The 25,575-nt window shown below is 61.1% G+C and overlaps 2 protein-coding genes across 18 annotated transcripts; both read right to left on the bottom strand.

Moving 5' to 3' along the window:
• Positions 1-700: 700 nt before the first annotated feature.
• On the bottom strand, positions 701-6,312 carry NDUFS8 (NADH:ubiquinone oxidoreductase core subunit S8). Of its 5 annotated transcripts, none has more exons than XM_081098359.1 (8): positions 4,548-4,589; positions 3,922-4,135; positions 3,634-3,691; positions 3,495-3,545; positions 2,957-3,046; positions 2,694-2,866; positions 967-1,095; positions 701-883 (listed from the first exon to the last, which is right to left on the bottom strand). In XM_081098359.1, exons 3-8 carry the CDS (start codon positions 3,689-3,691, stop codon positions 752-754), a joined length of 633 nt encoding a protein of 210 aa, XP_080954485.1. In that variant the 5' UTR covers positions 3,922-4,135; positions 4,548-4,589; the 3' UTR covers positions 701-751. The 5 variants fall into 5 exon arrangements, with proteins under 5 accessions (XP_080954485.1, XP_080954484.1, XP_080954481.1 ...); XM_081098358.1 differs by having other exon boundaries at positions 3,772-4,135; positions 4,548-4,573; XM_081098355.1 differs by lacking the exons at positions 3,922-4,135; positions 4,548-4,589 and adding an exon at positions 4,609-6,312.
• Positions 5,779-23,736, bottom strand: ALDH3B1 (aldehyde dehydrogenase 3 family member B1). 13 transcript variants are annotated; one of them, XM_081098341.1, is made up of 12 exons: positions 22,265-22,451; positions 21,164-21,312; positions 19,697-19,756; positions 17,326-17,488; positions 12,803-12,913; positions 12,540-12,660; positions 12,165-12,250; positions 11,726-11,807; positions 9,528-9,914; positions 8,762-8,928; positions 6,895-6,994; positions 5,779-6,422 (listed from the first exon to the last, which is right to left on the bottom strand). In XM_081098341.1, the coding sequence occupies exons 4-12, from the start codon at positions 17,485-17,487 to the stop codon at positions 6,232-6,234; spliced, it is 1,407 nt and encodes a 468-aa protein (XP_080954467.1). In that variant the 5' UTR covers position 17,488; positions 19,697-19,756; positions 21,164-21,312; positions 22,265-22,451; the 3' UTR covers positions 5,779-6,231. The 13 variants fall into 13 exon arrangements, with proteins under 13 accessions (XP_080954467.1, XP_080954476.1, XP_080954472.1 ...); XM_081098350.1 differs by lacking the exon at positions 21,164-21,312 and having other exon boundaries at positions 19,697-19,782; positions 22,265-22,303; XM_081098346.1 differs by lacking the exon at positions 21,164-21,312 and having other exon boundaries at positions 9,725-9,914; positions 19,697-19,782; positions 22,265-22,303.
• Positions 23,737-25,575: the final 1,839 nt, after the last annotated feature.

Below are 25,575 nucleotides of genomic sequence, written 5' to 3'. Positions count from 1 at the left end.
GATATAGGCCGTGTGATTCTGAGCAATCACTGCGTCTCTCTGCGCCAGCTTCCCCACTAGGAACACAGAAATCCTTTCAGTGCTCAGCACCAACTCCTAGGGAGCTCATTCTGACTCTTCCACGGGCGCTGGGCTTGCTTCCCAGAGGGAACCACACCACAAGCTGGGGTTGTAAAGCAGGAAGTCCTGAGCAGAAGCCAAGCCAGCAGCCTGGTCTGGGGAACTTGGCAAGAAAAGGGGATGTGGCTGGAGTGAGGCAGGGCCGGCTCAAGGTCAGCAGAGCCTGTGTCACCATCCCATGACCATTACCCCCGAGCAGGCTTCACTCTGCCCAAAAAGAATGATCTGGCATTTCTGAGTTTCTGCCATTGACGTGCTTCTGCCCGAGACCTTGGGAGGCTCTATGTGCCAGGGCCTTAGTTGTGGGGAGCCCTCAGGAGAGGGCAGGCCCAGGACCTAGCCTGTGGACACCCAGGATCATGGAACTGGAGCTGACTGCGGCCTGCTGAGCCCTGGAGAAAGTGCCTGAAAAGATGTGTGGCCAACAGGACTGCTGTGGGCTGGAGCCCCAAGGAGGGCCTGACGGGTCCCAGAGTCCCCCAGGAAGGCTGGGCTGGCTCAGCGGGGCCCACCGGGGGGCCGGGAGAGTCCACAGGCTGCGGCCGTCCCGGCGTGGACAGCGGATACATGACAGAGGCGGTGGGGGTCAGAGCTTCTTTATTGGCAGCAGGGCCGGGGCAGCTGGGCGGCGTCACCGGTAGAGGTAGTCGGCCTGGATGTTGGCGGCGATCTCGGCCTCCCACTTGTCCCCGTTGTTCAGCAGCTTCTCCTTGTTGTACAGCAGCTCCTCGTGCGTCTCCGTGGAGAACTCAAAGTTGGGGCCCTGCGGGTGGGAGTGTAGGCGGCCATGTCGGGGCTCTCCAAGGAGCTTCTGCCCCAGCCTCCCCCACCCCAGGGCCCACTCACCTCGACAATGGCATCCACAGGGCAGGCCTCCTGGCAGAAGCCGCAGTAGATGCACTTGGTCATGTCGATGTCATAGCGAGTGGTCCGGCGGCTGCCATCGGCTCGCGGCTCAGCCTCGATGGTGATGGCCTGGGGAGTGGCTCAGGGTGCTGTCATCTGCCAGTCTCCCCCAGCTCCGAGCACAGGGTCCCCCCTCACTGCTCATTTCCACCCCCAAGTCTGCACAGGCCTGCCCCGTTCTGGACACTCATCCCCTGGGGGCCTATAGAGCATCACTGTCGGCCCAATTCCGCCCTGACTTCTCCCCCCACAGGCCGCCCGTCACATCACCTTCTCCTTAGCATTTCCCCTAGATGGCACTTCCCTTGTTTATTTGTTAACCTGAGGACATGAGTCCAGGAGGGGAGGGCTGTCACCTGCTGTTTCTGCAGCGCGGAGCCGCTCAGTTCTCCGGGTGTACGCTGAACAACCCTCCACTAACATCCAGCTTCCCCACTGATGGACCAGGGAACAGAGGCTCTTCCCTGAGCCACACAGCAAATGAGGGGCAGAGCCCAGACGCGAAGGCCAGTCCTTAACTCTCAGTTCCTGGGCACAGTCTGTGCCAGCTGGGGAAGTGGGTGGCCTGAGGCCCCCACAGCCAGGAGGCTCTTCAAAGCGTTGTGGCAAAAGCCCTCACATGCTCACCACGCACAGTGGGACCTGTGGCTGGTAGCCTCATCTCTCTGTGCCTTAGTTTCCTCGTCTATAAAAATGGGGATAGCCCCGGCCAGTGTGGCTCGGTTGGGCGTTATCCGTGCACCAAGAAGTCACTGGTTTGATTCCTGGTCAGGGCACATGCCTGGGTTACAGGCTCGATCCTCAGTAGGCAGTAGTAGGAGGCAGCCTGTTGATGTTTCTCTCTCTCCTCCTCTCTCTAAAAATCAATAAAAACACGTTTAAAAACAGGGATAATAACTCTACTTCCTAGAGTTGCTATAAAGATAAGAGCCTGGCACAGTGCCTGGCTCGCGGGCGGCTCGCTCCCTGGGGGCATCACTACTGTCATGTTTTGGTGGCTGGACTGAGCCATCAAGGCCACAGCCCGTGGCCCAGAGGGGGGGAGCGGCCCAGAAGACATGCCAGGACTCAGAAAGGAGCCGTCCTGGGTCATGGGCACGTGGTCCTGGAGCTGCCCTGCGAGGAGGTCGCTGTGCCTGCTGGGGCTCCTGCTGGGCATGCCATGGTCTGTCTGCCACGACTGGTCTGTTTCTACACTACCAGGCCCTGACTTTGGGCGGCTCACGAGGGAGCCTCCAATTGAACCGAAACGGGGGTTCAGGGGAGCAGTGACCAGGGACAGTGACAGCCTCGACTGTGGTTTGTGTGTCCTTGGGTCTGGTCCTGTGACAGGCACAGGCAGGGCTCCTGAAACTGCTGCTGTGCCTGGGGGAAATGGAGACCCTCGGGTGCCACCCTGTGGCTCACAGGCCTGGGAGTCACATCCCTGACCAGACCTCCCAGGGCAGCGCCTGGTGTCATGTGGTCTGCTCAGGGCTGGCAGCTTACCCCGCTGACTCAGTGCCTCCCTGGCTGAGCTGGCCCCAGAGACAAGGCCTCCTGGTTCCCATTCACAGTGGGAAGTGGCTCAGAGAGGGACAGGGAGTTTCCCGGCAGCGGCCAGAGTTCTCAGCTTCCCTCTCCCCAGAACAGGGGCCAGGTGGCGGTCAGTGGGGTCAGGGGCTCACCTGGGCCGGGCAGACGGCCTCGCACAGCTTGCAGGCGATGCAGCGCTCCTCCCCGGACGGGTAACGGCGCAGCGCGTGCTCCCCACGGAAGCGTGGGCTCAGCGGCCCCTTCTCAAAGGGGTAGTTGATGGTGGCTGGCTCCCGGAAAAGGTAGCTCAGGGTCATGCCCAGTCCTGTGGGTGGCATGGGCATGGTAGGTGAGGCCCTCGTCCCTGACCACTGGGTCCCACTCTAGCCCGTCTGGCCCTCCCCCAAGGGCCCACCTCGGATGAGTTCAGTCCACAGAAGGGTTTGAGCTGCCCGGTCAGTCACTGACTTCATGTCCATCGCGGGCTCTCGCAAGTTGACGTACTCTGCAGGGGAAACCGGCAGGAGGGCCTGTGGCAGTGGTTCTCACGGCCTCACCTCCCCCACCACCAATGCAGCTCAGGGAGGTGAGGCCCCACCCCTCTGGCAGGTACAACAGCTCCAGGCCCTTGTTCATTCACCAAACCCTCCCAAACCGGGTGTGTGGCCATCTGAGCCCAGGAGTGAGGGCGATGGGAAGGGGCTTAGGTGCTGGGGTCCCGATGAAGAGGCACAGGCACCCAGCCCTCCACAGGGGCGCTCTGAGATCACCCGGGAGCTGAGGGAAGGCCCCCACCCCCTGCCACGAGGCCGTTCCCATGGGTCCTACGCAATCTTGATCTCCTCCTCATTTTACAGAGTGGAAACGGAGGCTCAGAGAGGGGGGGACGCTGCAAAGCCAGGCCTCCTCCCCTGCCTGGCAGGACCACGGTCGGGAAGGCCTGTGGGACTCACTGTAGGTGGCGGCCACTGCGCTGCTGTGGAGGCTCCGGGCACTGGGATGCCCTGCAAGGAAAGGGGCTTTGCTGTGCGGCTGCGACCTCAGGCAGGACGCTGGGCTCCCCGCACCCGGGAAAGGCTCACCTGGTCCTACCTGCACGAACAGCCTGGGCCAGGGCCCGAAGCACCGAGGGTGTCATCAGGCAGTGCATCTGTGGGTGCGAAAAGGGAGGGAGGTGTGGTGCGTCCCAGACCTGGCCCCCCAGGAACTCAGGCTCTGCAGGAGACCTACCCTGGACCTCAGGGCCTCGGTGTCATCTTGTCTCCTACGGAGCCCCACTCCTGTCAGAGGCACAGGTGGCCTTCCTGTCCCCGGGTAGAGCACCTCTCAGCCCAACATGGCAGCTCAGCGTGAGAGAGAGCCCAAGTTCGATCTTCTCACCTGGGAAACCTTGCAAACCCATCTCTCCTCCCTCGCGCACCAGTGCTCCTGCTCATCCTCCCAACGCAGACGCAAACATGGCCAGTGGCCACCAGCCGGACGGCGAGGTCACCGCACCCTCAAGATGGAATTCCTTCCCCGGCGCCAAGGCCCTTCTGGAACTCTCTCAGGCGGTCCAGTGACCCTGGCCAGGTGGGGTCAGCTGGCCCGTTTCCTCATATGAGAAATGGGGGGGGGGGGATCGTAAGAACGGAGGGAGTTCCTACAAGCCAAGGGTCTAGCCCAGAGCAGGGCACTTAGCGGGAGCTCAAGCCTGCCCCTCCCGCGACCTGCGACTTGCAACGGGTCCATTTTTTTTGACACTGACTTCAGGGTAAGGCACCCGACCCATCTCCTCCGACCTTCCCTATGACCTCTGACCCCAAGGACGCCGGCGGCGCATGCGCCCCGAGGATGCCAACTTCCAGGTCCCTCTGCCTCACGATCAAGGGCACGGGGACGGCGGGTCTGTGCGGGCCGAGCTGAGGCCCAGGGACAGAGCCCGCAAGACCAACAGAGGCGCCACACTCGTTCCCGACGTCGCGCTGCCCAAGCCCGGCCTTAGCAGCGGAGCCCCAGACACCCACCTTGAAGCGCTGCCACTCCTTCCCCTACCGAGCGGCCTGCTCGCCGAGAGGCGGAGCCTACCTTCTGGATGCTGCCATTGGACCGGCTGGTTTCACCGTCTCCGCGCCGACTATCCATGCTGTGGTCTGATTGGCCAGCGGCGCAACCGAAGGAGGCGGGATGCAGAAATATCTTTCCTCTGATTGGCTATCGAGGAGCAGGCCCTTGAAGTTACGTTGAGCGCCGCCATGTTGTATCGGAGAGGCCAATAAGCGAGGACTCCCAGACACTGGGGGCGGGACATCCGGGGCGTGGTTTAGGGAGCGGCCCGGGGCTGGCCTCCGCGGCGGGGTGTGGGACGAAGGTGGTGAGGATCGCTGGTGGCGGTGGTTCCGTGCGGGACTTCACCCTGGCGGCGTTACTTCTTACAAAGCCCTGGGACGGTTATGGTCGCTTTACCAATGGGGGCTGAGGCACGGGCTTGTTAAGTTTGCCCACGCCCTAGACCTGCGCAGTGCGGCTCCCTGAACCGAGTCCTCTAATGACTCGGGAGCCCGGCCCCCCCGCCAGCCACCAAACCTGCGTTTCCTTCGGGGACGGGTGTGGCAGGCGACACCGGAGGCTGCGGAGGCGGCCCTGAGGCCTCCGGTGTCTGGGGCGGGGGGCTGGGGGGCTTTGGAGGAGGCGCTGTTGTAGCTGAATGCTGGGGGGAGCTGAGCCGGCCATCGGGGGCAGAGAGCGTCCCGGCGTGTGTCCTCCCGAAAGGACCGGACAGGCCACGGGTGCGGGCCCGGGGCCATGGCGGAGCTTCCAGCCAGGTTTGCGGGCTCCAGGCGCTCTGGGAAGAGCTGTGGGTGAGCTGGGGAGCGGCGGGGCCCGGGGGGAGGCTGGCTTAGGGGCGGCCCTGAGCGCAGTGGTTAATGTGTGGGTCCGGGCAGCTGTGTGGTGCCACAGAATCCTCGGGGCTCGCCGAGAGGTGGGGCTCGGGAGATGAAAGGGGGTGCCGAGCCGGAGGCCGGTGAGTTGGGCTTTGTGGCCGAGTGTGTGGGGGACCATTCCATGGCCTCCGGGCCCAGGAGGATGAGACAGGGAGTAAGATGAGCCGGGGTGGGACATGGTGCGGGTAAGGCGCCCCGGGCTGGCCACTGGGGGGACAGGAGTGTGTTCAGAGCTCCAAGAGCCCGAGCTGGAGGGAGAGGTGGGGAGCGAAGAGGGAGGCAGCTGCACCCCATCTGCACCAGGAGACAGGAGGTCTGGAGCTCGGGGTCAGCCGCTCGTGTTTATTAAGCTCCCAGATGTAATCTCACAGCATCTGAGATGCTGATCATTAGTCCTCTCCACTGTACAGAGGGGGAGCCGCTCGGGGCAGAGACGGCCGGGTCGCCACAGGTCCCCGACGGGGCCTGGACCAGATGTCGGCGCCCCTCCTGCTGCACCCTCCATGGGAAGGGTGTGGCTCACAGGTGCCCACGTCTGCCCTCTCCCGGACGCAGGTGGCCATCCTAGCTTGGGGGCAGCCGAGGAGGAGGCTGAGGGCCAGAAGATGGAAGGCCGAGGAGGAGGGCGAGCCCCGGGCTGGGCTGGGGCCCTGGCAGGTCTTTTCATCCTTGTGCCCTGGACCCGAGGTCACATCTCCACCCACAGGTGACAGGAGGACCCGGGCATTGCCAGGAGGGACTTGGAACCCCGGTGCCCACGGTGGGCTCAGAGCAGGGTGCAGCTGCAGCTCCGGGCCTCCATGGCCACCAGCAGCATCCTCAGGTTGCGCGGCGAGTAGGGTGGGTAGCGGACGGAGTAAATCTTCTCCATCCCAGGGCTGCGCAGCAGGCAGGCGCGGTGGTGGGAGAAGGTGTCGAAGGAGAACTTGCCGTGGTAGCTGCCCATGCCGCTGGCCCCTGCACAGGGGCACAGAACACGGCAGTCAGGCCCTCAGTGGCCAGCTGAGGCGACATAAGATAGGTGTGGGCTCTGCCAATCACGCAGTGCGACCTGGGTGGGCTACTCCCCCCCCCCAGCCTTGGTCTCCCCATCTGTAAAGTGGGCTGGCTCATCATGAGAGACTGGGTGTTTGACCTATGGCATGTTAGGACCTGGCAGAGCCCAGTGTGGCCGGGGCAGCAGGCAGGGGAGCTGGAGAGGAGGCCGGGGCAGGACCTCGGAAGCTGTCAGGCCCTCAGTGGCCAGCAGGGGCCTGGCTAGATCCCGAGGGGCTTGGGAGCTGTGGGAGGTTTTCACTGGGAGTAAGTGGTAGGATCAGATTCACTCCCAGACAGACCCCCACACACATGTCGATGCAGAGGCAGGTCTGGAAGGTTCTGGTGCCATCAGTCCAGTGAGGGAAGAATGCAGGGCGCTGCCAGCACCTACCCACTCCTCCGAAAGGCAGGCTGGCGAGGATCAGGTGCATGAAGCCGTCGTTCCCACAGAAGCCCCCGCTGCTGGTGCGGGCCAGCACCTGCTTGACCACCTGGGAACAAGCAGCAATAAGGCGGAGTGGCTGGGCAGCAGGAGGCCAGCCTGCTGCGCCCCCACCCCCGTCCCAGGGGCTCTGTCCAGCCCATTAGGGCCCCAGGAAGGGTCTGAGGCCACCACGTGAGCCGAAGGGGGTGGTGGGACCAGTGGAGGGCATTGTTTAGCAGCCTGCCACCAAACTCCCAACTCAGGGCATGTTTCCGAGCATCTGCTCTGGTGTGAAGGGTGTGGGGACACGCTCAGGCCCCAGGGGGAGGTGGGAACCCAGCGTTTGCCTGGGGACATGCAGAGTTCAGGGAGGTGCCCCAGGAGAGGGATGTGATGTGCCTGTGGTGTCTCAAGGGGGGCAGAAGTCTTTCAGGCAGAGATGAGAAAGGGGAGAAAGGTCCCCCCACAGGCGTGCTGGGCAGGGGGGAGGCTGAGGGACAGGAAGTGGGGGTTGGGGAGGCTGTGATGTGCGGCACAGGGAGGTCAGACACAATCACGTGATCAGATTGGTATTTTAGGAACATGAACTTGGCCTTTGCTTGACTTTAGGAAGCCCTTTCCTCTTCACTCTGTAGGCTTATTTGAAGAATAAGAGGGAACAGGTTAATAGTCCCTAATTGTCATGATGTTCCGTTCCAGTGTGTGACCCTCAGGTGACAGCTGGGTCAGGCTCGTCAGTGGTGGGCAGAGTGGACCCCCCATCAGTGGGCTCAGGTCAGTTGAGACCAGCAGTCACGACCCAGAGGGTGGAGCCGGGGGACGTCAGTGCTTCGAGAGGAGTAAGAGTAAGTCATCTGGGGGAGTCGAGTGCCTTAAGGGTCCCTGCATCCTGGGACCAGGGCTGGGGAGTCAGAAGCTTGAAAGCCTCTTGCCAGGGGACCCCCATTCCCAAAACCCCGTATGGCTCTTTCTTATGTGAACATAATCCCGATAAACCAGGGCTCCTGGAGGAGCCGCTGACTGTAGGGCTGGTGGGTAAATTAGGAGGTGAGTCGGAGGCGCCTTGTAGACCCGGAAAGGAAGGAGGTGGAGAAAAACAGGATGGGCGGGTCTCCAGGCCAGAGGAGCCTGGACAGCTACACACACCAAGCGCCCGGCTTGGATCCTGGGGCAGAAAGAAAAACTGGCGAATCTGAATCGTGTGGAGTCGAGTTAACGGTGACGCGCCAGTGTCCGCCCGTTAGTTTTGACCAGTATCCGGGCCCTTCACCGGGGAATAGGGCATGTGGTATATGGTCCCTGGGCCATCTTTGTAACTTTTCTGTAAGTCTAGTTATTCCAAAATAAAGAGCTTATTTTAAAAAGCATTGTCGAGTCTGCAAGGGGTCTCATGAGAGCTGGTTGAGGAGGGAGGTGTGCTCTGAACTGGGGGTGCTACCCTTGAGGCGCTGGGGCGGCCCCAGGGGCTTGAGCAAAGCTGTGGTGAGAGGTGAGGGGCCAGGAGTGGGCCAGGGCCCATCCTTGGCCTATGTGTTCGGGTCCTTCATCCTGCCCATGTGTGTGCCTTCCATGAGCTGGGCACTGAGAGGGACACCAGCCACCAGGCCGAGATGGAGGCAGGGCTGACCGAGGGGGGCCCAGGACGCTGTAGGGCGTGGCCTAGAAGCAGGGGAGGGATGTGGCTGCTCCTGAGGGAAAGGGCAGAGACAGAACCAAGATTGCCGCCAACCAGGAACTCCTGTGACTGCCAGAGGGGCCAGAACTCCAGCCTCCCTCCAGGTCCCTTGGTCCACTGTTGGCACCGGCCCCACCTGTCTAGCCCTGCCCGGCCCACCTGGCTGCTGTTGGAGAAGGCGTACAGGGCCAGGGGCTTCTCCCGGCGGTTGATGAAGTCGATGGCCTCGTCCAGGCTCCTCACGGTCACGATGGGCAGGATGGGCCCGAAGATCTCCTCCTGCATCACCGCCTCCGTCTCCTGCACGTCCACCAGCACCGTGGGGGCTGCCCGGGCACAGGGGACGGCTCAGCCCCGGGCGTGGGGCCTCGGGCAGAGCCCAGGGACCGGGCTCCAGGCTCGGGGATGTTCTAGGGAAGAGTCTCCCCACGGCCCTGAGAAGTGACCGGGAACCCCGGGCCCCAGCCTTGGTCTGACCGTCTCAGGGTGACCGGATCTCAGACCCCTGGAGCCCAAGGTCCCAGGTCCCAGCCTGTGGGAGCAGCAGCGCCACCGAGTCGTGGGGCCCAGAGGCCGGGGCTGCTTTGTGAGGACAGCCCAGCGGGTGCACAGGCCGGGAATCGAGGGCCCGCAGGACCTGGGGTCACGGCTGTGGAGCAGCAGATGCTGGGGCTGAAGCTGGGATCTGCGTGTTCGGGAGCCTGGACACTGGGCCCAGCTCCGAGAAGCAGGGTCACGGGGTCACAGGCTCGGACCATGGCGACCTGTGGCGTTAGTGTCTGGGAATCGTGGCAGCAGAGCCCTGGACCCGGCTGGGCTCCATCAGTGGGGCCCTGGGAACCTCGGGGCCCAGACTGGCCCAGCTGTGGCCTCCAGCGATGGAGGGCCTTAGCCGGGGTCCCGGGGCCGGCAGAGCGGGACTCACCGATGTAGCGGTCGCTCTCCTCACTCTGGCCCCCGATGGCCACGCGGCCACAGCCCAGCAGGCCCCGGAGCCGCTGGAAGTGCTTCTCACTGATGATGCGGCCCAGGTCTGGGGAGGCCCTGGGGTCCTCGCCATAGAAGCGGGTGATGGCACTCTGCAGGGCGGGCACCAGCCGCTCTTGCATTTCGGGGCTGCACAGGACGTAGTCGGGGGCCACGCAGGTCTGGCCAGCGTTGAAGTAGCGAAACAAGGCCACTCGGTTGGCCACGGTCTGGGCGTCACAGTTGTCATCCACGTAGCAGGGGTTCTTGCCCCCCAGCTCCAGCGTGACGGGCGTCAGGTGCTTGGCAGCTGCGGCCATGACAATCTTGCCCACTCGAGGGCTCCCTGTGCATGAAAAGAACCCCGAGTGACCTTCATTCACCTGGACCCGGTGGGATGGCCTCGGTTTGGGGACTGGGATCCCTAAAGGGGGGTTCACTTCCTGCCCTGTCTCCCTGGACAGGGGGTTGAGTCCAGGGGCTGCCAGGCCTCATTTGGCCTTCCCTTGCCAATCACTGCACAGCAGGACCTTCTGCATGCCCCCTCCCCCCTCCCTGCTTCTGATTCCTGATCCCCCTGCAGGTGTCTCTTTCACACACTGCCCTGCACTCCTCACCACTTCTCCATGCTCCTCTAGAACCCTCAACCCGCCTTAGCTGGTTTGGCCCAGTGGATAGAGCGTCGGCCTCTGGACTGAAGGGTCCTGGGTTCAATTCCAATCAGGGGCACATGCCCGGGTTGTGGGATGTGCAGGAGGCAGCCGATCAATGATTCTCATCATTGATGTTTCTATCTCTCCCTCTCCCCTCCTCTCTGAAATCAATAAAAGTATATATAAAACAACAACAACAACAAAACACCCCTCAGCCCTGGCCGGTTTGGCTCAGTGGATGGAGCGTCAGCCTGTGGACTCAAGGGTCCCAGGTTTGATTCCAGTCAAGGGCATGTACCTTGGTTTCGGGCACATCCCCAGTGGGGGGTATGCAGGAGGCAGCTGATAGACGTTTCTCTCTCATCGATGTTTCTAACACTCTATCCCTCTCCCTTCCTCTCCGTAAAAATCAATAAAAAACATTAAAAATAAACAAAAAAAAACCCTCAACCCTCGGTGACTCCTATCGGCCGAGGCCGAAGCCCAGCTGCAGTTGCGGACATTTGGGTCTCCTCTCTCTGAGTTGACCTGGCAGCCTTGCCGCCTTCAGCACCCACTCCTCCCTCCACTCCTGGCTTCTCCCGACCTCTCTGGGGTGATCTCCTGGGTCTCACAGTGTCCTCCTCCTCTCAGCCTCCCCTGACCTGATGCACGCCCACCCCAGCCTGGCCCAGGGCCCCTGCTGCCTTTCTGTGGGGCTGGCCCTGGCCCCACTGCCTAAACCTCAGCCACTGCTCTGCTCTTGGCTCCTGCTCCCTCCCCAGGCTTCTCCCTCAGCTCCTCTGTCTTTGCAAACATCTCCTTGTCTCTGAGGACTCCTGACCCCCCAACCTCCCCTTGTTGAATTCCACTAAGGCCTCCCCACCCGTGGCCTCGGGGTGTGTGTGTCCTCTAGACAGGCCGGTGACTTGGGGATGGTTCCAGTCTACACGTAGGAACACCCAAGGCCTGGCAGAGTGGGCTTGGCTGGTCTGTAGGCCTCTGTGCCGGCTGCCCTGGGGACCTGGCCTGGAGCCAGCCTCGGGCCTGCCTGCCTCTGTACCCTCCGTCCTGGGGGCCAACGCCCGAAGCCCATCGAGCTGTGTGGCATGATGGTGGAGGTTGGGTTGGCACCCTTCCGGCTGCCTCTTTCTATTCCTCCCACTCCCCAAAATCGGCAGGAACAGCTGAGGACCCTGGCCCCTCTGCTTCCATAGTCCAATCCTGGCCAGAGGGTGATGCAGGCTGGGCACCGAATCTAGAGGTCTGTGCCCATGGGTGGGGTCCCAGTCCTCCCAAGGGTCCCCGGGTCCAGGGCTGCTCCCAGCCTCCTCCAGGAGAGAGGAGCAAGCTTGTCCTGCAGGCCAAGGGCACCGCTGGGCACTTGACCCTCCGAGTTCTGGCTGTCCATCTGGCTTGGTACTTGTGGCCTCTCTCAGGGTTGGGGGCAAGACCCCTCAAGGTGGGGCTAGGTGCAGGCCCCCACCCTCCACCCTGCCCCCGCCGCCTGCAGCAGGCTCCTCACCCGTGAAGAAGATGTAGTCGAACTTGTGCTCCAGCAGCTGCCCTGTCTCCTCGGGCCCGCCCAGCACCACGGCAAAGCAGCTCTGCAAGAGGGACAGGCAGAAGGCTCCCCCTGGGCCCCAGCCCGGGGCTGCTCCCTCCGGGCCTGACCTGACCAGGACTGCCAAGGCTCTAGGTGGGCTTCACGGGGGTGAGGTGAGGTGGGGAGAGGGGCCTGGCAGGGCTGGTGGGAAGGCTGAGGCCACGGTTGGGGGCGTAGGGACCCCCAGGAGACAGGCTACTCGGAGCACCGCCGTGGTTGCCACCCCTCTGTGTCACTAGGAGGGAAACTCAGGCTGAGAGGGGTGGTGACTTGGCCATGGCCACTCGACCCACAGGCGGCAGGAGTGAGGTTGGAACTGGGTCCTGCCCAGCCGGTGGGGCCCGCCTGCTCTGCTCACCCGGTCCAGGTATCGGGGCAGCACCTCGGCCAGGGCCCTCTCGGTGTTCTTGCTGATCTCCGAGGGCTTCAGCACCACGCAGTTCCCTGCAGGGCAGGACAGGGCAGGGCCAGAGGTGGGCGAGGGGGAGCCATGCCAGGTCTCCATTCACTCCTCACACCTGCAGGACAGGCGTCGGCCTCCCTCTACCTTCAGGTGAAGAATCTGGCTCAGAGGGGTGACATGGCAGGCGCAAGGCCCGGCAGCCTGGGGATGGTGAGCCGCATGCCAGCCAGACTTTCTTAGCCACCTGGTGCCACTGCTCCTCCCTAGCTCTGTGGGCCCCGGGAGGCCATGAGGGAGGGGCTGGGTGGAAGGTGGAGGCTGGGCTCTCACCTGCAGCGAGGGCGCCCACCAGGGGCACCAGGGTCAGGTTCAGGGGGTAGTTCCAGGGGGCGATGATGAGCACCAGGCCGAAGGGCTCCTTCCGGATGAAGGCGGAGTCCAGCTGGGTGGCCTGTGCCGGGGCCAGCGTGGCGGTGAGGGGTGAAGGCCTGAGACTCCAGCCCCTCAGCACCACCCTCCTCCCCAGGGGCTGCCCAGAGAGAAGCCCCCCACCCAGAAGTCCCCCGTGCCTGCCCTACCCCTGGCCCGCTCACCAGGTTCTTGGGCACGGTCTCATCCTTCATCCAGGCCCGCAGGTTCCTGAGGGCCAAGTTAATCTCGCCCTGGCTGATGCTGATCTCAGACACCTCCGACTCAAAGGCTGACTGCGGGGGAGGGGCCGGGTCAGCCGGTGGCCAGAGCCCTGGAGAGGGCACAGCCTCCTCGAAGCAAAGCCTGCTATTGTTTACTCATCCACTCATTCTCTCCATGGTCAGCGAGTGCCTACAGTGTGCAGGGGCCATTCTTGAGCCAGGGATGCGGCCGTGGCCGAGACAGACAGAAAACCTGCCCCTGGAGCTGCCATCGCAGGACAGTCAGCAAGACAATGACAACACAGGCAACTACAGTATCAGGAGTTGGTGCAATGGAAAGATGAACAGGGTAAGGGGGATAGAGACTGCTGGTGTGTGTGTGTGTGTGTATGCACGAGTGTGAACAAGCATGCATGTGTGTGCAAGTGCATGCGTGAGTGATGTGTGTAAGAGCGAGTGTGTGAATGTGTGCATGTAGGTATGTGTTTGCTCTGTTTAATACAGATGGTTGGTGCCGGGCTCTGGGATGAGGTTACATTTGAGCAGTGAAGAAAGGGAGTCAGGGAGCCCATGAATATATGGAGGCAGAATATTCTAGGCCAGTGGTCGGCAAACTGAGGCTCGCGAGCCACATGCGGCTCTTTGGCCCCTTGAGTGTGGCTCTTCCACAAAATACCACATGTGGACGTGCATGAACAGTACGATTGAAACTTCGTGGCCCATGCGCAGAAGTCGGTATTTTGTGGAAGAGCCACACTCAAGGGGCCAAAGAGCCGCATGTGGCTCGCGAGCCGCAGTTTGCCGACCTCTGTTCTAGGCAGAGGTCACAGCACGTGCAAAGGCCCTGAGGTGGGGACAGACCTGCTATGTTCTTGATTGGCCAGGAGCAGAGTGGGTGAGGCGAGGGGGCCAAGCAGCCGGGTGAGGACTGTCAAGCAGAGTAGGGACAGGATCTAGCTTAAGTTTTAACAGGATGGTCTGTGTGTCCCACAGTGGCCTGCTGTGTGCATATCAGTCTGCAGGGGACACTGGGACAAGCATCCCGGGGTAAATGCCATCAGTTCCCACAACCTAGGGGCCAGGCATCACTGTCAGATTTCCAGGGCAAAAGGGAAGAGAGACATCTATAGGGACATTGCCCTGGCCTCGGTCTCCATGTGCCTGTCCAGCCCCTACCAGGGAGGAGAGACCCCGTCCACGGGCTGCAGGCTGCATGAGGCCCATTGTCAGGGACACCAGAGCCAGGCTGTCCTGATGCCTGAGACTTGGTCATCACAGCACAAGCTCCCCCCTGCTAGAAGGCAGGGCAATGGTCCAAGGGGTGCCAGGCTGGTGTGAGGATGAACTGAAGGCCAGAGATGGGGATGCCCTGCTCAGGGTCACTCAGCAAGCAGGTGGCAAGGCCAGGGCCAGGGCCGGAGCTGAGCCGGCTAGGGCTGTAATTCTTTATTGTTTAAAGTATTACATACGTCTCCTTTCCCCACCATTGACCTCTCCTGAGAGTAGGCTGTTTTGAGCCAGGGCTGTGTGTCCTCTCTGTGCCTCCTCTAGGGTGTCGCCACCCTGCCTGGAAGGCCCTTTGGGGTTAACTGAGAGGATTCATGCAGAATAGGGCAGGGCAGGTTTGGGGACAGAACTTGCCAGACGAGAGGGAGGGACCAGGTGAATTTTCTGGGCTGCTGCTCCCTTTGTGGGGCCGGGCTCCTGGGGCCTTGAGGAGCTGGGATGGGAGGCGGGAATGCAACCTGAGCCAGAGGGAGAAAGGGACCAGACAGACAGTCAGCTCAGGTCTCCGTGGAGGGGCAGCCGGGCCAGCAGGTGGGTGGAGGCAGGGGCTCAGTGGCGGTACCAGGGAACCGGACACGCCCAGGGAACCGGACACTCCCCACAGGGCGGCGAAGCACTCCCCACAGGGAGGAGCGTATGGACGGGAGCCCCGGCTTCATGAATGGGAAACAAATAATTCCAGAACGGGCGATGAGGGTGCTGGGGATCACCTGGCTACAGCACTGGTAAAGAGAAGGTTTGGCGACACCGAGAAAAGGAGCAGGTCTTAGCAGGAGCCCACATTCTCAGACAAGTCTTTGTGGCCAGTGTCTGCTGTCCCTGTGGGACGGGGACACCTCATCCATGACTCCAGGTGATCCGAGGCGCTAGTCCTGAAGCCTGTGACTGCTCCAGGGACAGGGCAGGCACCTGGCTGGGTGTCTGGGAAGAGGGCGAGTCCCAAGGAGGCTGCTGAGGGACCCCTGCCCTCCGGCATCTGGCATCCGTGCCTCTGTGTGGCCTGAGTGGAGCGGCTGTGCACTGGGCAAGTGGGGGAGGGAGGAAGGGCAGGGTATGGGCTGGTTGACCCTGAGGGTCTGAAGCAGGCCCAGAGCAGCAAGGGGTGGACCCCAGGGGTCAATGCAGAGTCCCGTGTGTGGCTCAGGAGGTCCCAGGCCCTTCCTTGGACATACTTGGGCTTAGGACTAAGACAAGCTCAGGACAAGCCAACGTGGGACTGTTGTTGTCCCCTGGGGACAGGAGGTGACCACCAGGGCGGGTGGGCAGCCAACAAGCACCAAGCACTGAGGTCCCCTCCCAGGTGTTAAGTATCCAAACACCACTTCACCTCGGCTAGTTGACAAGGAGCCTCAGGCCTGGCTCTGGGGGCTCCAGGTGGTGAGGGGCTGGTGGGACGAAAGGGGTGGGTCTGGACACCGTGGCCTTTGCAACATGCACAGGAGTCATTTTTCTAAAGGACCCGCTGGACAGCTGTCCCAGGGCAGCTAAGCAGTGGGCCTGTCAGCTGAGGAGGAGGGGGCTGCCTACAGGAAAGTGCATTTCTTGGAGTCCAGCCATGGCTGCTGCTGGCATTGGGAGGGGCCGCGCCCCCAGGCCTCCAGGGTTTGGACACGGTACCAAGTGAAGCTGAAGTCCTCCAGCCCATGAGGTCCTGCATGGTGTGGCCCGCGTCCCTGGACCCCATCTTTTGTGTATCTCTGCTGGCCTCCTTGCTGCTCCTCAAGCATAAACACACTGTGGACAAAAGGGGCCACATGCTGACCTGACAAGCTCAGGGGAGGCCTGCCTGGCGGTCTTGCAAACTCGGAGACCTAAAGTCACCACAAAGGATGGTCTGAAATTAAACCTTAAAAGCAGTTATGGTGGACAGTTACATCCTAGGCCGGTATCTTCACTGACAAGGTCAACCTTTATCTTAACTGAGCCTGTCTGTCTTTTTGCATCTATGATAACACACCCTTGAAATATCTGGGTAACTTGTAACTTCCCTTTTTCTGGACTTCCTGGGGCACAACCAAATGTGCTGGGCGCCAGGACAGATACCACAAATTCCTTTATTATCATGTTAATTGTTCCTGTACCCACCTAAGTATGCGTCCATCATTTTACTTTTTATCCAATCCCAGGGGTTTCCCCCCTCCCACTTTGCTTTATCCCACCTCCTTAATCTAACACCAATGAATTTCATGTAACCCACCTATGTCCCTCCTTTGATTGCAACGTATAAATACAAATGTAACCCCGCCATTCTCCAGAGCATTATCTCAATTCGTTGAGGTTCTGCTTCCTGGCATATGTGGACAGTTTGGCTCAAATAAACTCACAAAAATTCTTTACAGGTTTCACTGTGGTTTTTTTTTTTTATGTTAACAACACCAAGCACCTCTGGCCTTAGGGCCTTTGCACATGCTGTGCCTGCTGCCATTCTCCCCTATATCCCCATGGATCTTTCCCCCTCCTCCTTTTTGTCTCTGCTCAGATACCATCTTCTCAGAGAAATCGTTCCTGACTCCCAGTATAAAGCAGCGCCCTGATCCTGGCCCTCTCGCTCCCTTTCAGTGGTTCTCAGCCTTCTGGCCCTTTAAATACAGCTCCTCATGTTGTGACCCAACCATAAAATTATTTTCGTTGCTACTTCATAACTGTAATGTTGCTACTGTTATGAATCGTCATGTAAGTATCTGATATGCAGGATGGTCTTAGGCGACCCCTGTGAAAGGGTCATTCGACCGCCAAAGGGGTCGCGACCCACAGGTTGAGAACCGCCGCAGTAGATAGTCTCTCCATGCTGTCACCATACTATGTGATTATCTATTTGCTGTCATGTTTGGTCAGAAGGCCAGTTTGCTGGGCACAGGGACTTTGTTTTATTCTCTGTTGCATCTCTAGATCCCAGAATAGTACCTGGCACATAATAGGTGCTCAGTAAATAGTCAAGTGATGCTGGAAGCTAATTCCAGCCTGTCATAATAAATGCAAAAAGTTCCTCAAAAGGTTGATGCCCCCACGCCCCCAGGATAATACCCGGCAGAGTGAAAGATGATGTGAATGAATGGATGAATGGAGAGGACCAGGTTATGGCACAGGCAGAGGGTGGAGTTGGATGGGCTTTTAGTTCCACTCCATAGAGGGTGAAGCTGTCAACAGGCCCCTGGTCCCAGCGTCCCCTCCCCTGCCTGCCTCCCGCCTCCCCTCACCTTGCGCAGGTCCTGCGCCAGCGCCTCCTGCAGCAGCTGCTTGTTGTCCTGCAGGAAGCGGCCCAGGCCCTCGAGCTGCGCAGCCCGGAACTCCGCCGGCCGCGTCCGCCCCGAGCTGAAGGCCTCCCGCAGCCGCTGCAGCGTGTCCTCGAAGGGGTCCATCCTGTGAGGGCAACGGGGAGCATGGGCAGGGATCCCACCTTCTCAGGCGCCGGCTTCAACCCCTCCTGCACCCATGTGGGCTCACAGACACCCTCACTGGACTCAGGTGTAGCCCCAGAGGGCCAGGGCTGGCCATGTTCACACACACGCACACACACACACACACACAGCACATACACACACAGCACACACAGCACATACACACACACACAGCACACACAGCACGTACACACACACAGCACACACACACAGCACATGCACACACACAGCACACACACACACACAGCGCGCACGCACAGCGCGCACGCACAGCACGCACGCACAACACACACGCACACAGCACACACACACAGCACACACACACAGCACACAGAGCACACACACACACACAGCACACAGAGCACACACACACACACAGCACACACACAGCACACACACACACAGCACACACACAGCACACACACAGCACACACACAGCACACACACAGCACACACAGCACACACAGCACGTACACACACACAGCACACACACACAGCACACGCACACACACAGCACACACACACAGCACACACACACAGCGCGCACGCACAGCACGCACGCACAGCACACGCGCACACAGCACACACACACAGCACACAGAGCACACACACACAGCGCGCGCACACAGCGTGCACACACAGCGCACACACACAGCACACACACACACAGCACACACACAGCACACACACAGCACACACACACAGCACATGCACACACACACACAGCGCACACACACAGCACACACACACACAGCACACACCAAATGCACAGACAGCTCCCCTTGGTCAGTGGACCGGGGAGCCCTGGACCCTGAGGACTGGTGTGGGCTTGGGGACAGCTACTCCACAGCCCCTAAGGGTGGGCAGGCAGCCAGGGACCAAACAGAAATTAGCCCCAAGCCAGGACCCTACCCCTTTCCAGTGCCCCTCCTGGGGATGGGGCTGCCCTCACCCTGCCAAGCCTGGAGTGGCCAGGAGGAGTTTGATAAGGAGAGGGGCAGTCCACCAACCGCCACCACAGCCACACACGTGGGGACGTTCCAGACACAGAATGCTCTGTTCCCCACCCCCATCCCCAGCGGGGCGGCGGGGGGGGCATTGCCAAGGGTGACAGTGGCTCAGAGGGTGACAGAGAGCAGGGGCCTCCTCTCCCTGTTCCCGAAAAAGACAGGGAGAGAACAGCCTCCCAGAGGCTCTGCTGCCCACCCCAGTGGGGGCAGCCGCTGTGTCGGAGGAGCAGGGAACAGTGGGGACGAGGGGTTGAGGGGCAGTCATCAGCCAGGGCTGGCAGGTGGAGTAGAGACCCGACATTCCCCCGGGGCCCCACCTGTTTACTCGACAGAGGAGCGCTCTGCCGCATTCGTTCCGTGGCCTGGTGCCAAGGACCCGGGGGACCCTTTCCTCCTGCCCTTCTGACTTCCTCCTTTCAGGTCTCAGCTTGCCTGATGCCTCCTTCAGGCAGCCCACCCTGGTTACTCCCTCCCACACCTCACAAGGCCCCTTGGCTCTGCTCCCGCTGTACCGGGTCACATGTGTAATAAATACCCAGTTTCATCCTGTCCTCCCCCCTGGATCTCCCCCTCCTTCCCACCCCCTCCCCCCATTAGACTTAACTCATCGTTGGGGGTCCTAGCACCCACTCTCCTGCTCGTTAGGGGGCAGTGAGAGCACCCACCAGCTGGCACGGTGTTTATCAAGAGCGAGTCCAGTCTGAGCCCAGGGCCGTAGTCAGTGCCTCCACGGCTGCCGCTGTTGTGCAATGGCTGCTGTCACAGTGGGTTCAGCTTTCTAGAATCTCCATGGCCCGAGGGCAGAGCCTACTGCAGCCAACTGGATGGCAGCCCAATGGGTCTCTGTGCTGAGAGCCTGGCTGGAGCCCTCCCCGGCCCACTGGGTGTGACTGGGGCCAAGCTGACCCCACAGGCCCCTGGCTCTGGTTGGGGGAAACGGGGCAGTTACCTCGGGCACCATGGCCTTAGAGGGTGGCGGTGTGGCAGAAGTGGATGTGCTCAGAGCCCCTCTCGGCCCCAGGCTCCACCCTTTTTCTGGGACGAAGGCGCCCTGTCCCTGCGGAGACCCAGGTGCAAGAGCCTGCGGCCTCTGGATCCGCATCTGGGCTGGTGTCCCCGGCTCTGCCTCTTAGTGGCCTGACCTTGGGCAAGACACTCACCCTCTCTCTGCCTCAGTTTCCTTGTCACAAGGTGGGGATGAGAGAGCGCCGGCTGTCCTCCTGGGGATTAACGACCGACCGTTTTCCTGTGAGCAGGGAGCGCCCAGTGAAGCCACAATGCTCCTCCCGCCCCCTCGGTCCTGCTGTCACTCACAGACTTCTGATGGGGGCTGGGGCACAGCACCCCACCCTCTCCTGCCTCCCAGGGTTGTTTGCACTTTCGTTAGAGCCTTGGCCGAACCCACAAAAATGTAAGGCGCGGCACCAGGCACTGGGCACTGGAGTGGTGCACTTCAAGGTGAGGGCGGGAGCTCTGCGGGGGTGCGGTAGGTGGAGGGGGCAGTGGAAATCAGGATGGAACCTTCCAGCAGCCTCTCTTGGCAACACTGAGGCAAACTCACCCAATATTGCCCCCTGCTGGTTGGCCCCCAGGAGCTGCCCGCTGGGGAATGAGGAGCTGGGCACAGCCAGGCACGCATGGAAGCCAAGGCTGCCTTCCACCAGGGTCTGGGGGGACCCTGGGCCTGTGACCTAGCAAAGGACCCAGAAATGACAGGGTTCCCCAAGTCCACCGCCATCCTGGGCACATCTGAGCAGCCTAAGTTCATAAGGAAGTCAGATTCCACCCTGGCCGTTTGGCTCAATGGATAGAGTGTCGGCCTATGGACGGTCCAGGTTCGATTCCGGTCAAGGGCACATACCTCGGTTGCAGACTCAATCCCTGGCCCTGGTCCAGGCCTGTGCGGGAGGCAACCAATCAATGTGTCTCTCTCACATTGATGTTTCTGTCTGTCTCTCTCCCTCCTACTTTCTCTAAAAATCAAGGGAAAAATATCCTCAGGTGAGGATTAAAAAGTCAGGTGCCATCACCTGCGGCCCAGTGACTCACTTAACCAGGACAGCTGGGAGGGGTCCCCGTTGCTCCTCCCCATTGGAGGAGATGGAGATCAGGCACAGACAGCAAGGAGCCTGCCTGCGGCCCCATCCCCCACCGAGGCTGGGCGGGGAGCAGGGGAGCAGGGCAGCCTGACCCTGGGGAGATGGAGCACCTTGGCCGGCCTCAGCTGCAGACCCCGGGCCAGGTAGGCAGTGGCGTGTGGTACCCAGCTGGGTGGGGAGGTGTGTTGTCCGTATCCTGCTCCCTTGGCCGCTGGCCGCTCACTGTTCCTGCCGATCCCCTCTCTGCTTCCCCATCTTGCCTCACTCGAGGTCCCGGGGCTGGCAGGCCAGGGCTCCCGGGGGCACGGACCCTCACAGCAGGCTGCGGGGCACCCACTCAGCCGTTTCTGTCCTGGACCTGCTGCTTCTGGGTGTGTGTGTTGGGGGGGGGGGGGCAGGAGTTGCTAAATCGCTGGATGGTGATAAGGGACAGACCTGTTTCCCTGGCCTGGGACCTGGGAGGACGAAGCAGGTCCCCTTAAGGCCACAGGCCTGGGATTCCTCTGATAAGAATAACCAGGTACTCACCATGCCAAGCTCTGTGCCAGCCTGGGTGTGGCTAGAGCCCGGTGCCCCTCAAGAAAGCTGAGGCCCAGGAAAGTCACAGAGGCTCGAGGAGGGGGATGGATGGGGTGGGCACCCAGGTCTGCTGGCTCCAAGGCACCACCGCCAATCTCCTGCTAGGAGACGTCGGGTAGGTGGCACGGCCTTTCTGGGGCTCGCTTTCCCTGTCTGTGAAGTGGGGGTGGCACCTGCAGCTGCCCCGTGTGCTGCTGGGAGGTCCTGTGTGCCAGGCCGAGCCCTGAATGCCCAGTGACGATGTCTCTGAGAGGCTGTATTCAGACTGCGAAGGGCAGCTGCCCAGGGGCTGTGGGGAGGAGACGCTGGAGCGGGAGCCCGAGGAGAACTGAAGGCAGTGTGAGCGCCAGGGCGGCCAGGACTTCCACCTGAGACCCAGGGCGGGGCGGGGCGGGGAGGCAGCGCTGGGGAAGATGACCGAGGGAACCATGGTGGCTGGGGGCCCTCTCAGCTGCCAGAGGTGGCAGTCACCGACCAGCCTGGAAGCTCCTGATTCCAATCTGATCTTACCCTGGATTTCCACGGGCCCTGAAGCTCTGGGCAGCTGCCCCTCCCTTCCTTGAGGGCCATCGGGTGCTGGGACCAACCCCAGCCCTGCCCACGGAGAGGCTGCGCTGAGCTCCAAATGCATGCTTGACCGCGCCCCCCCTCCCCCGCCCAGGATGGGGTGCTCTCCCTCCTGGGAACGCCAGGTCCAGAGCTGGGTCCCTGGGCTCCCTTACAGGATGTGTAACCCCAGAGAGAGGAAGGGTGGTGGCCCAGCTCAGACAAAATGAGGGTGCTGTCGGCCTCAGGCTCCCCCCCACACTCGGATCTCTCCTCAGCCCTTTCCACTCCCCTTTAGATCTCAGCAAAGGGACGTCCCTCCCCACTTCCCCTTTCTCCCCAGGCTGGCCGAGGCCTTCTGAGGACAAAGCCGGTCTGTGCTTATGGCCGGGAGTGGCCTGCCTGCCTGGGCTGCCAGCACCGGGAGTCCTGAGCCAGCCCACCAGCCGGATCCCTGGCCCCGACTGCTCGCGGCTCTCTCTCGGCCTCCCCAGGACACGGTACCTGAGGCTCTGCCAAGCTGTCCTTCCTCCTGGCGTCCTGCTGTGTGGCCAGCCTGCCTTATGAAATGTCCAGGGCTGGGCCTGCCCTGGGGCGGGGCCGCCCTGGCCTGGAGCCTGGGCTGAGATTCGCGGCCACCTCCCTCCCTGAGCCCGAGAGTGTGACCCCTGCTGGACCCCGAGCTAGATCCGGGCCAGAACGGAGACTTCCTCCCCTAAATCCCCACAGAGACTCTTATCAACCCGCCAGGCGATGGTTCCAGACAGGCCCCTGCCCTTCCCCGGGTGGGCATGCACGGCTTCCCCTCACGTGTCTGGGGCGGTCCCACCCCGCGTCCCCATCCATCCTGGCCCGTCTTATGTAACTCCTTGGCGCCGTCCACGAATCCACATCCCCTTGCCACTGCCCAAGGCGCACTTCACCGGTAAGTCTCCTTAATGAACCCCTGAGGTAATGAGGGGGTTGCCAGCCTCCTGTGGTCTCTCAGCCCCAGGAGCTCTGAGCTGAGGGGCCACCCAAGGCCCGGTGGCAGGGACCCAGGCCCAGCTGGAGCAGGAAGGAGAGACCAGGCGGTGGCTGTGAGAATTATGCTGTGGGGTGGGGCCCAGTGGCTCGGAAGAGGAAGGAAAACCCTGCCCCCCCCCCCAGCTCACCCGAGTCTCAGTTCCAATCTGCAAAATGAGGAGGCAGATCCAGAGATGGCTGGCGTCCAGAAACACAATCTCAGGGCCACACCCTCTGTGTGTCTGTGTCAACACCATCAACACCTCGTCTAGCGCCCCTCACGGAGCCTGGCCCCGCAGCCGGGCATTTTACACGGAGGAAACGGGGTCCCAGAGCGGGGACAGGACTTGATCACAAAGGGTATGAGTGGCAGGGCCGGGACCCACTCGGGAAGCGTCCATTCCTAGGTGTCCCCTCCCACCCCGGGGAAGAGCGCGCCCTCTGCCCCCAGGGCAGCTGTGTGATGACAAGTGTCACCATGGTGGTTCCTGTGTTCCTGCTCCTCAGGTGCCTCAGCGCTGCCGGGCACCTATCCTCTGCCCTGCCCTGGCCTCCACCCCCTCACACCTGTGGGAGCCAACACAAAGCGGGTGATTCCCTGGCAGCTGCTGGTGTCAGACAGGCAGGGGTTAGGTAACAGGTGTGGAGGCAGGGACATCCTGTGCCATCGCCCTGTGTGTGCCAGCTACCCTGGACCTGCAGCCACTGTCCCCGCTGCCCTTTTGCCTTGGTGCCCTGGATCTGCCTCTGATCCTGGCCTGGGGCCTGTGGGCCGCCCCACCCCTGGGAAAAGCTCCTCATCACCCCCACCCTCCCTGCCTACCTGGGAGGGCAGGAGAGGTCTGGCCCACACCTGCTCTGGCGACCTCCGGAGTTGTCAGCCACTTGGGACAGGGGTCAGGGCCTGCAGAGGCCCCCGTCCTCTGTGAGTGATGGAGCCCCCAGCCGCTGCCTGTCACGTGGCTCAGCATGTGACAGCCCAGCCCTGCTGTCTGGAGCCGAGCCAGGCAGAGGCAGAGGCAGAGGCAGAGGCAGAGGCAGAGCTGGCTCTAGGTGGGGCTGGGCTAGGGCTGAGCCTGGCAGCCTTTGGCTAGGAATCAGGCTCAGAGAGGGACAGCCACTGGACTAAGGCCACACAGCAAATCAGGGACCCAGCTGGGGAAGTACTGGTGAGTAGGAGGGGTGTTGCAGGATCTCAAGGGGTCCCTCCCTAGCCAGGGATCTCCCCCTACAGGGGCTACTCCTGAACTTGTCATGAATTCAGGGACACCCTGGAAGGTCCCCAAAGAGGCCTGACCTCCTGGCACCGGGGTCCTGACTGGGGCTGGCAGTGAAGCCCCCAGTCTGAGGGGCACTGTTTCTTGGGGAGGAATAGGGGCCAGTCCTCTCTCTTCTCTCGGTTGGATGCCTCTGTTACAGATGCAACAACAGGCTCAGGGAGGAGCAGAGACCAGGCCAGGGCCATAGCGAGAGGGGCCGCCGGGGATTCTAGCCCAGCCAGGCCAGACTTGCCGACCCTTGTTCAGGAGCTGGGTGGGGAGGTCACCCCTACTGCTGGGAGCCCCTGAGCTGGACATCTGGGTGCCAGGCCCTGGGCAGGGTCCGTGGCACATCTCAGCTTAGGGACCGTCCCCCAGCCTGTGACGATCATCGTCCCCACGGCATTTCGTTTTAAAAAGTGGTGAGCCCTGACCGGTTTGGCTCAGTGGATAGAGCATTGGCCTGAGGACTGAAGGGTCCCAGGTTCGGTTCCGGTCAAAGGCATGTACCTTGGTTGTGGGGACATCCCCGGTAGGGGGTGTGCAGAAGGCAGCTGATCGATGTTTCTCTCTCATCGATGTTTCTGGCTCTCTATCCCTCTCCCTTCCTCTCTTTAAAAAAAAAAATCAATAAAATATATTTAAAAAGTGGTGATACCCACCTCAGTGCAGAGAAGTGGTGTTGGGCGAGCATGCAGTGGGCCCAGCAGACCACAGGAATGCACATGTAACAAGGTCCAATGCTCAGCCGTAGAGTAACCTCTTTTTCAGGCAGGGCCTGTGGGGCAGAGAGAGAAACCATGCAGCATCAGGGAAATCAGAGCATAAGAAGCAGCTGCTACCCGCTGAGCGCACTGAGCGTGTGCCGTCTTGCTGCTGGGGCGGGAATGGGAGACGTTTGGGACACGTCGGCGCTGGTGGGCCTTTCACGAGGCAAACCACCGCTCCCCTCCTACCTTTGCTTTCTGGTTGTTTCTTTTTTTTCTTTTTTTAAAATATATTTTATTGCCAAAACCGGTTTGGCTCAGTGGATAGAGCGTCGGCCTGCGGACTGAAGGGTCCCGGGTTCGATTCCGGACAAGGGCATGTACCTGGGTTGCGCACATATCCCCAGTAGGGGATGTGCAGGAGGCGGCTGATCGATGTTTCTCTCTCATCGATGTTTCTAACTCTCTATCTCTCTCCCTTCTTCTCTGTAAAAAATCAATAAAATATATTTAAAAAAAAATAAAATAAAATAAAATATATTTTATTGATTTTTTACAGAGAGGAAGGGAGAGAGATAGAGAGTTAGAAACATCGATGAGAGAGAAACATCGATCAGCTGCCTCCTGCACATCTCCCACTGGGGATGTGCCCGCAACCCAGGTACATGCCCCCGACCGGAATCAAACCCAGGACCTTTCAGTCCGCAGGCCGACGCTCTATCCACTGAGCCAAACCGGTTTCGGCTTCTGGTTGTTTCTTAAAACACCGATCCATCTCCTCTTGGGAGGAAGACACCAAACCTTCCTTCTGGTGGGAGCTACAAAACCAATGAACTCAACAAGC

This window comes from Myotis nattereri, assembly GCF_964212035.1.
Source record: "Myotis nattereri genome assembly, chromosome: 9".
Lineage (NCBI taxonomy): Eukaryota > Metazoa > Chordata > Mammalia > Chiroptera > Vespertilionidae > Myotis > Myotis nattereri.
This window is presented reverse-complemented; position numbering and strand designations above follow the sequence as displayed.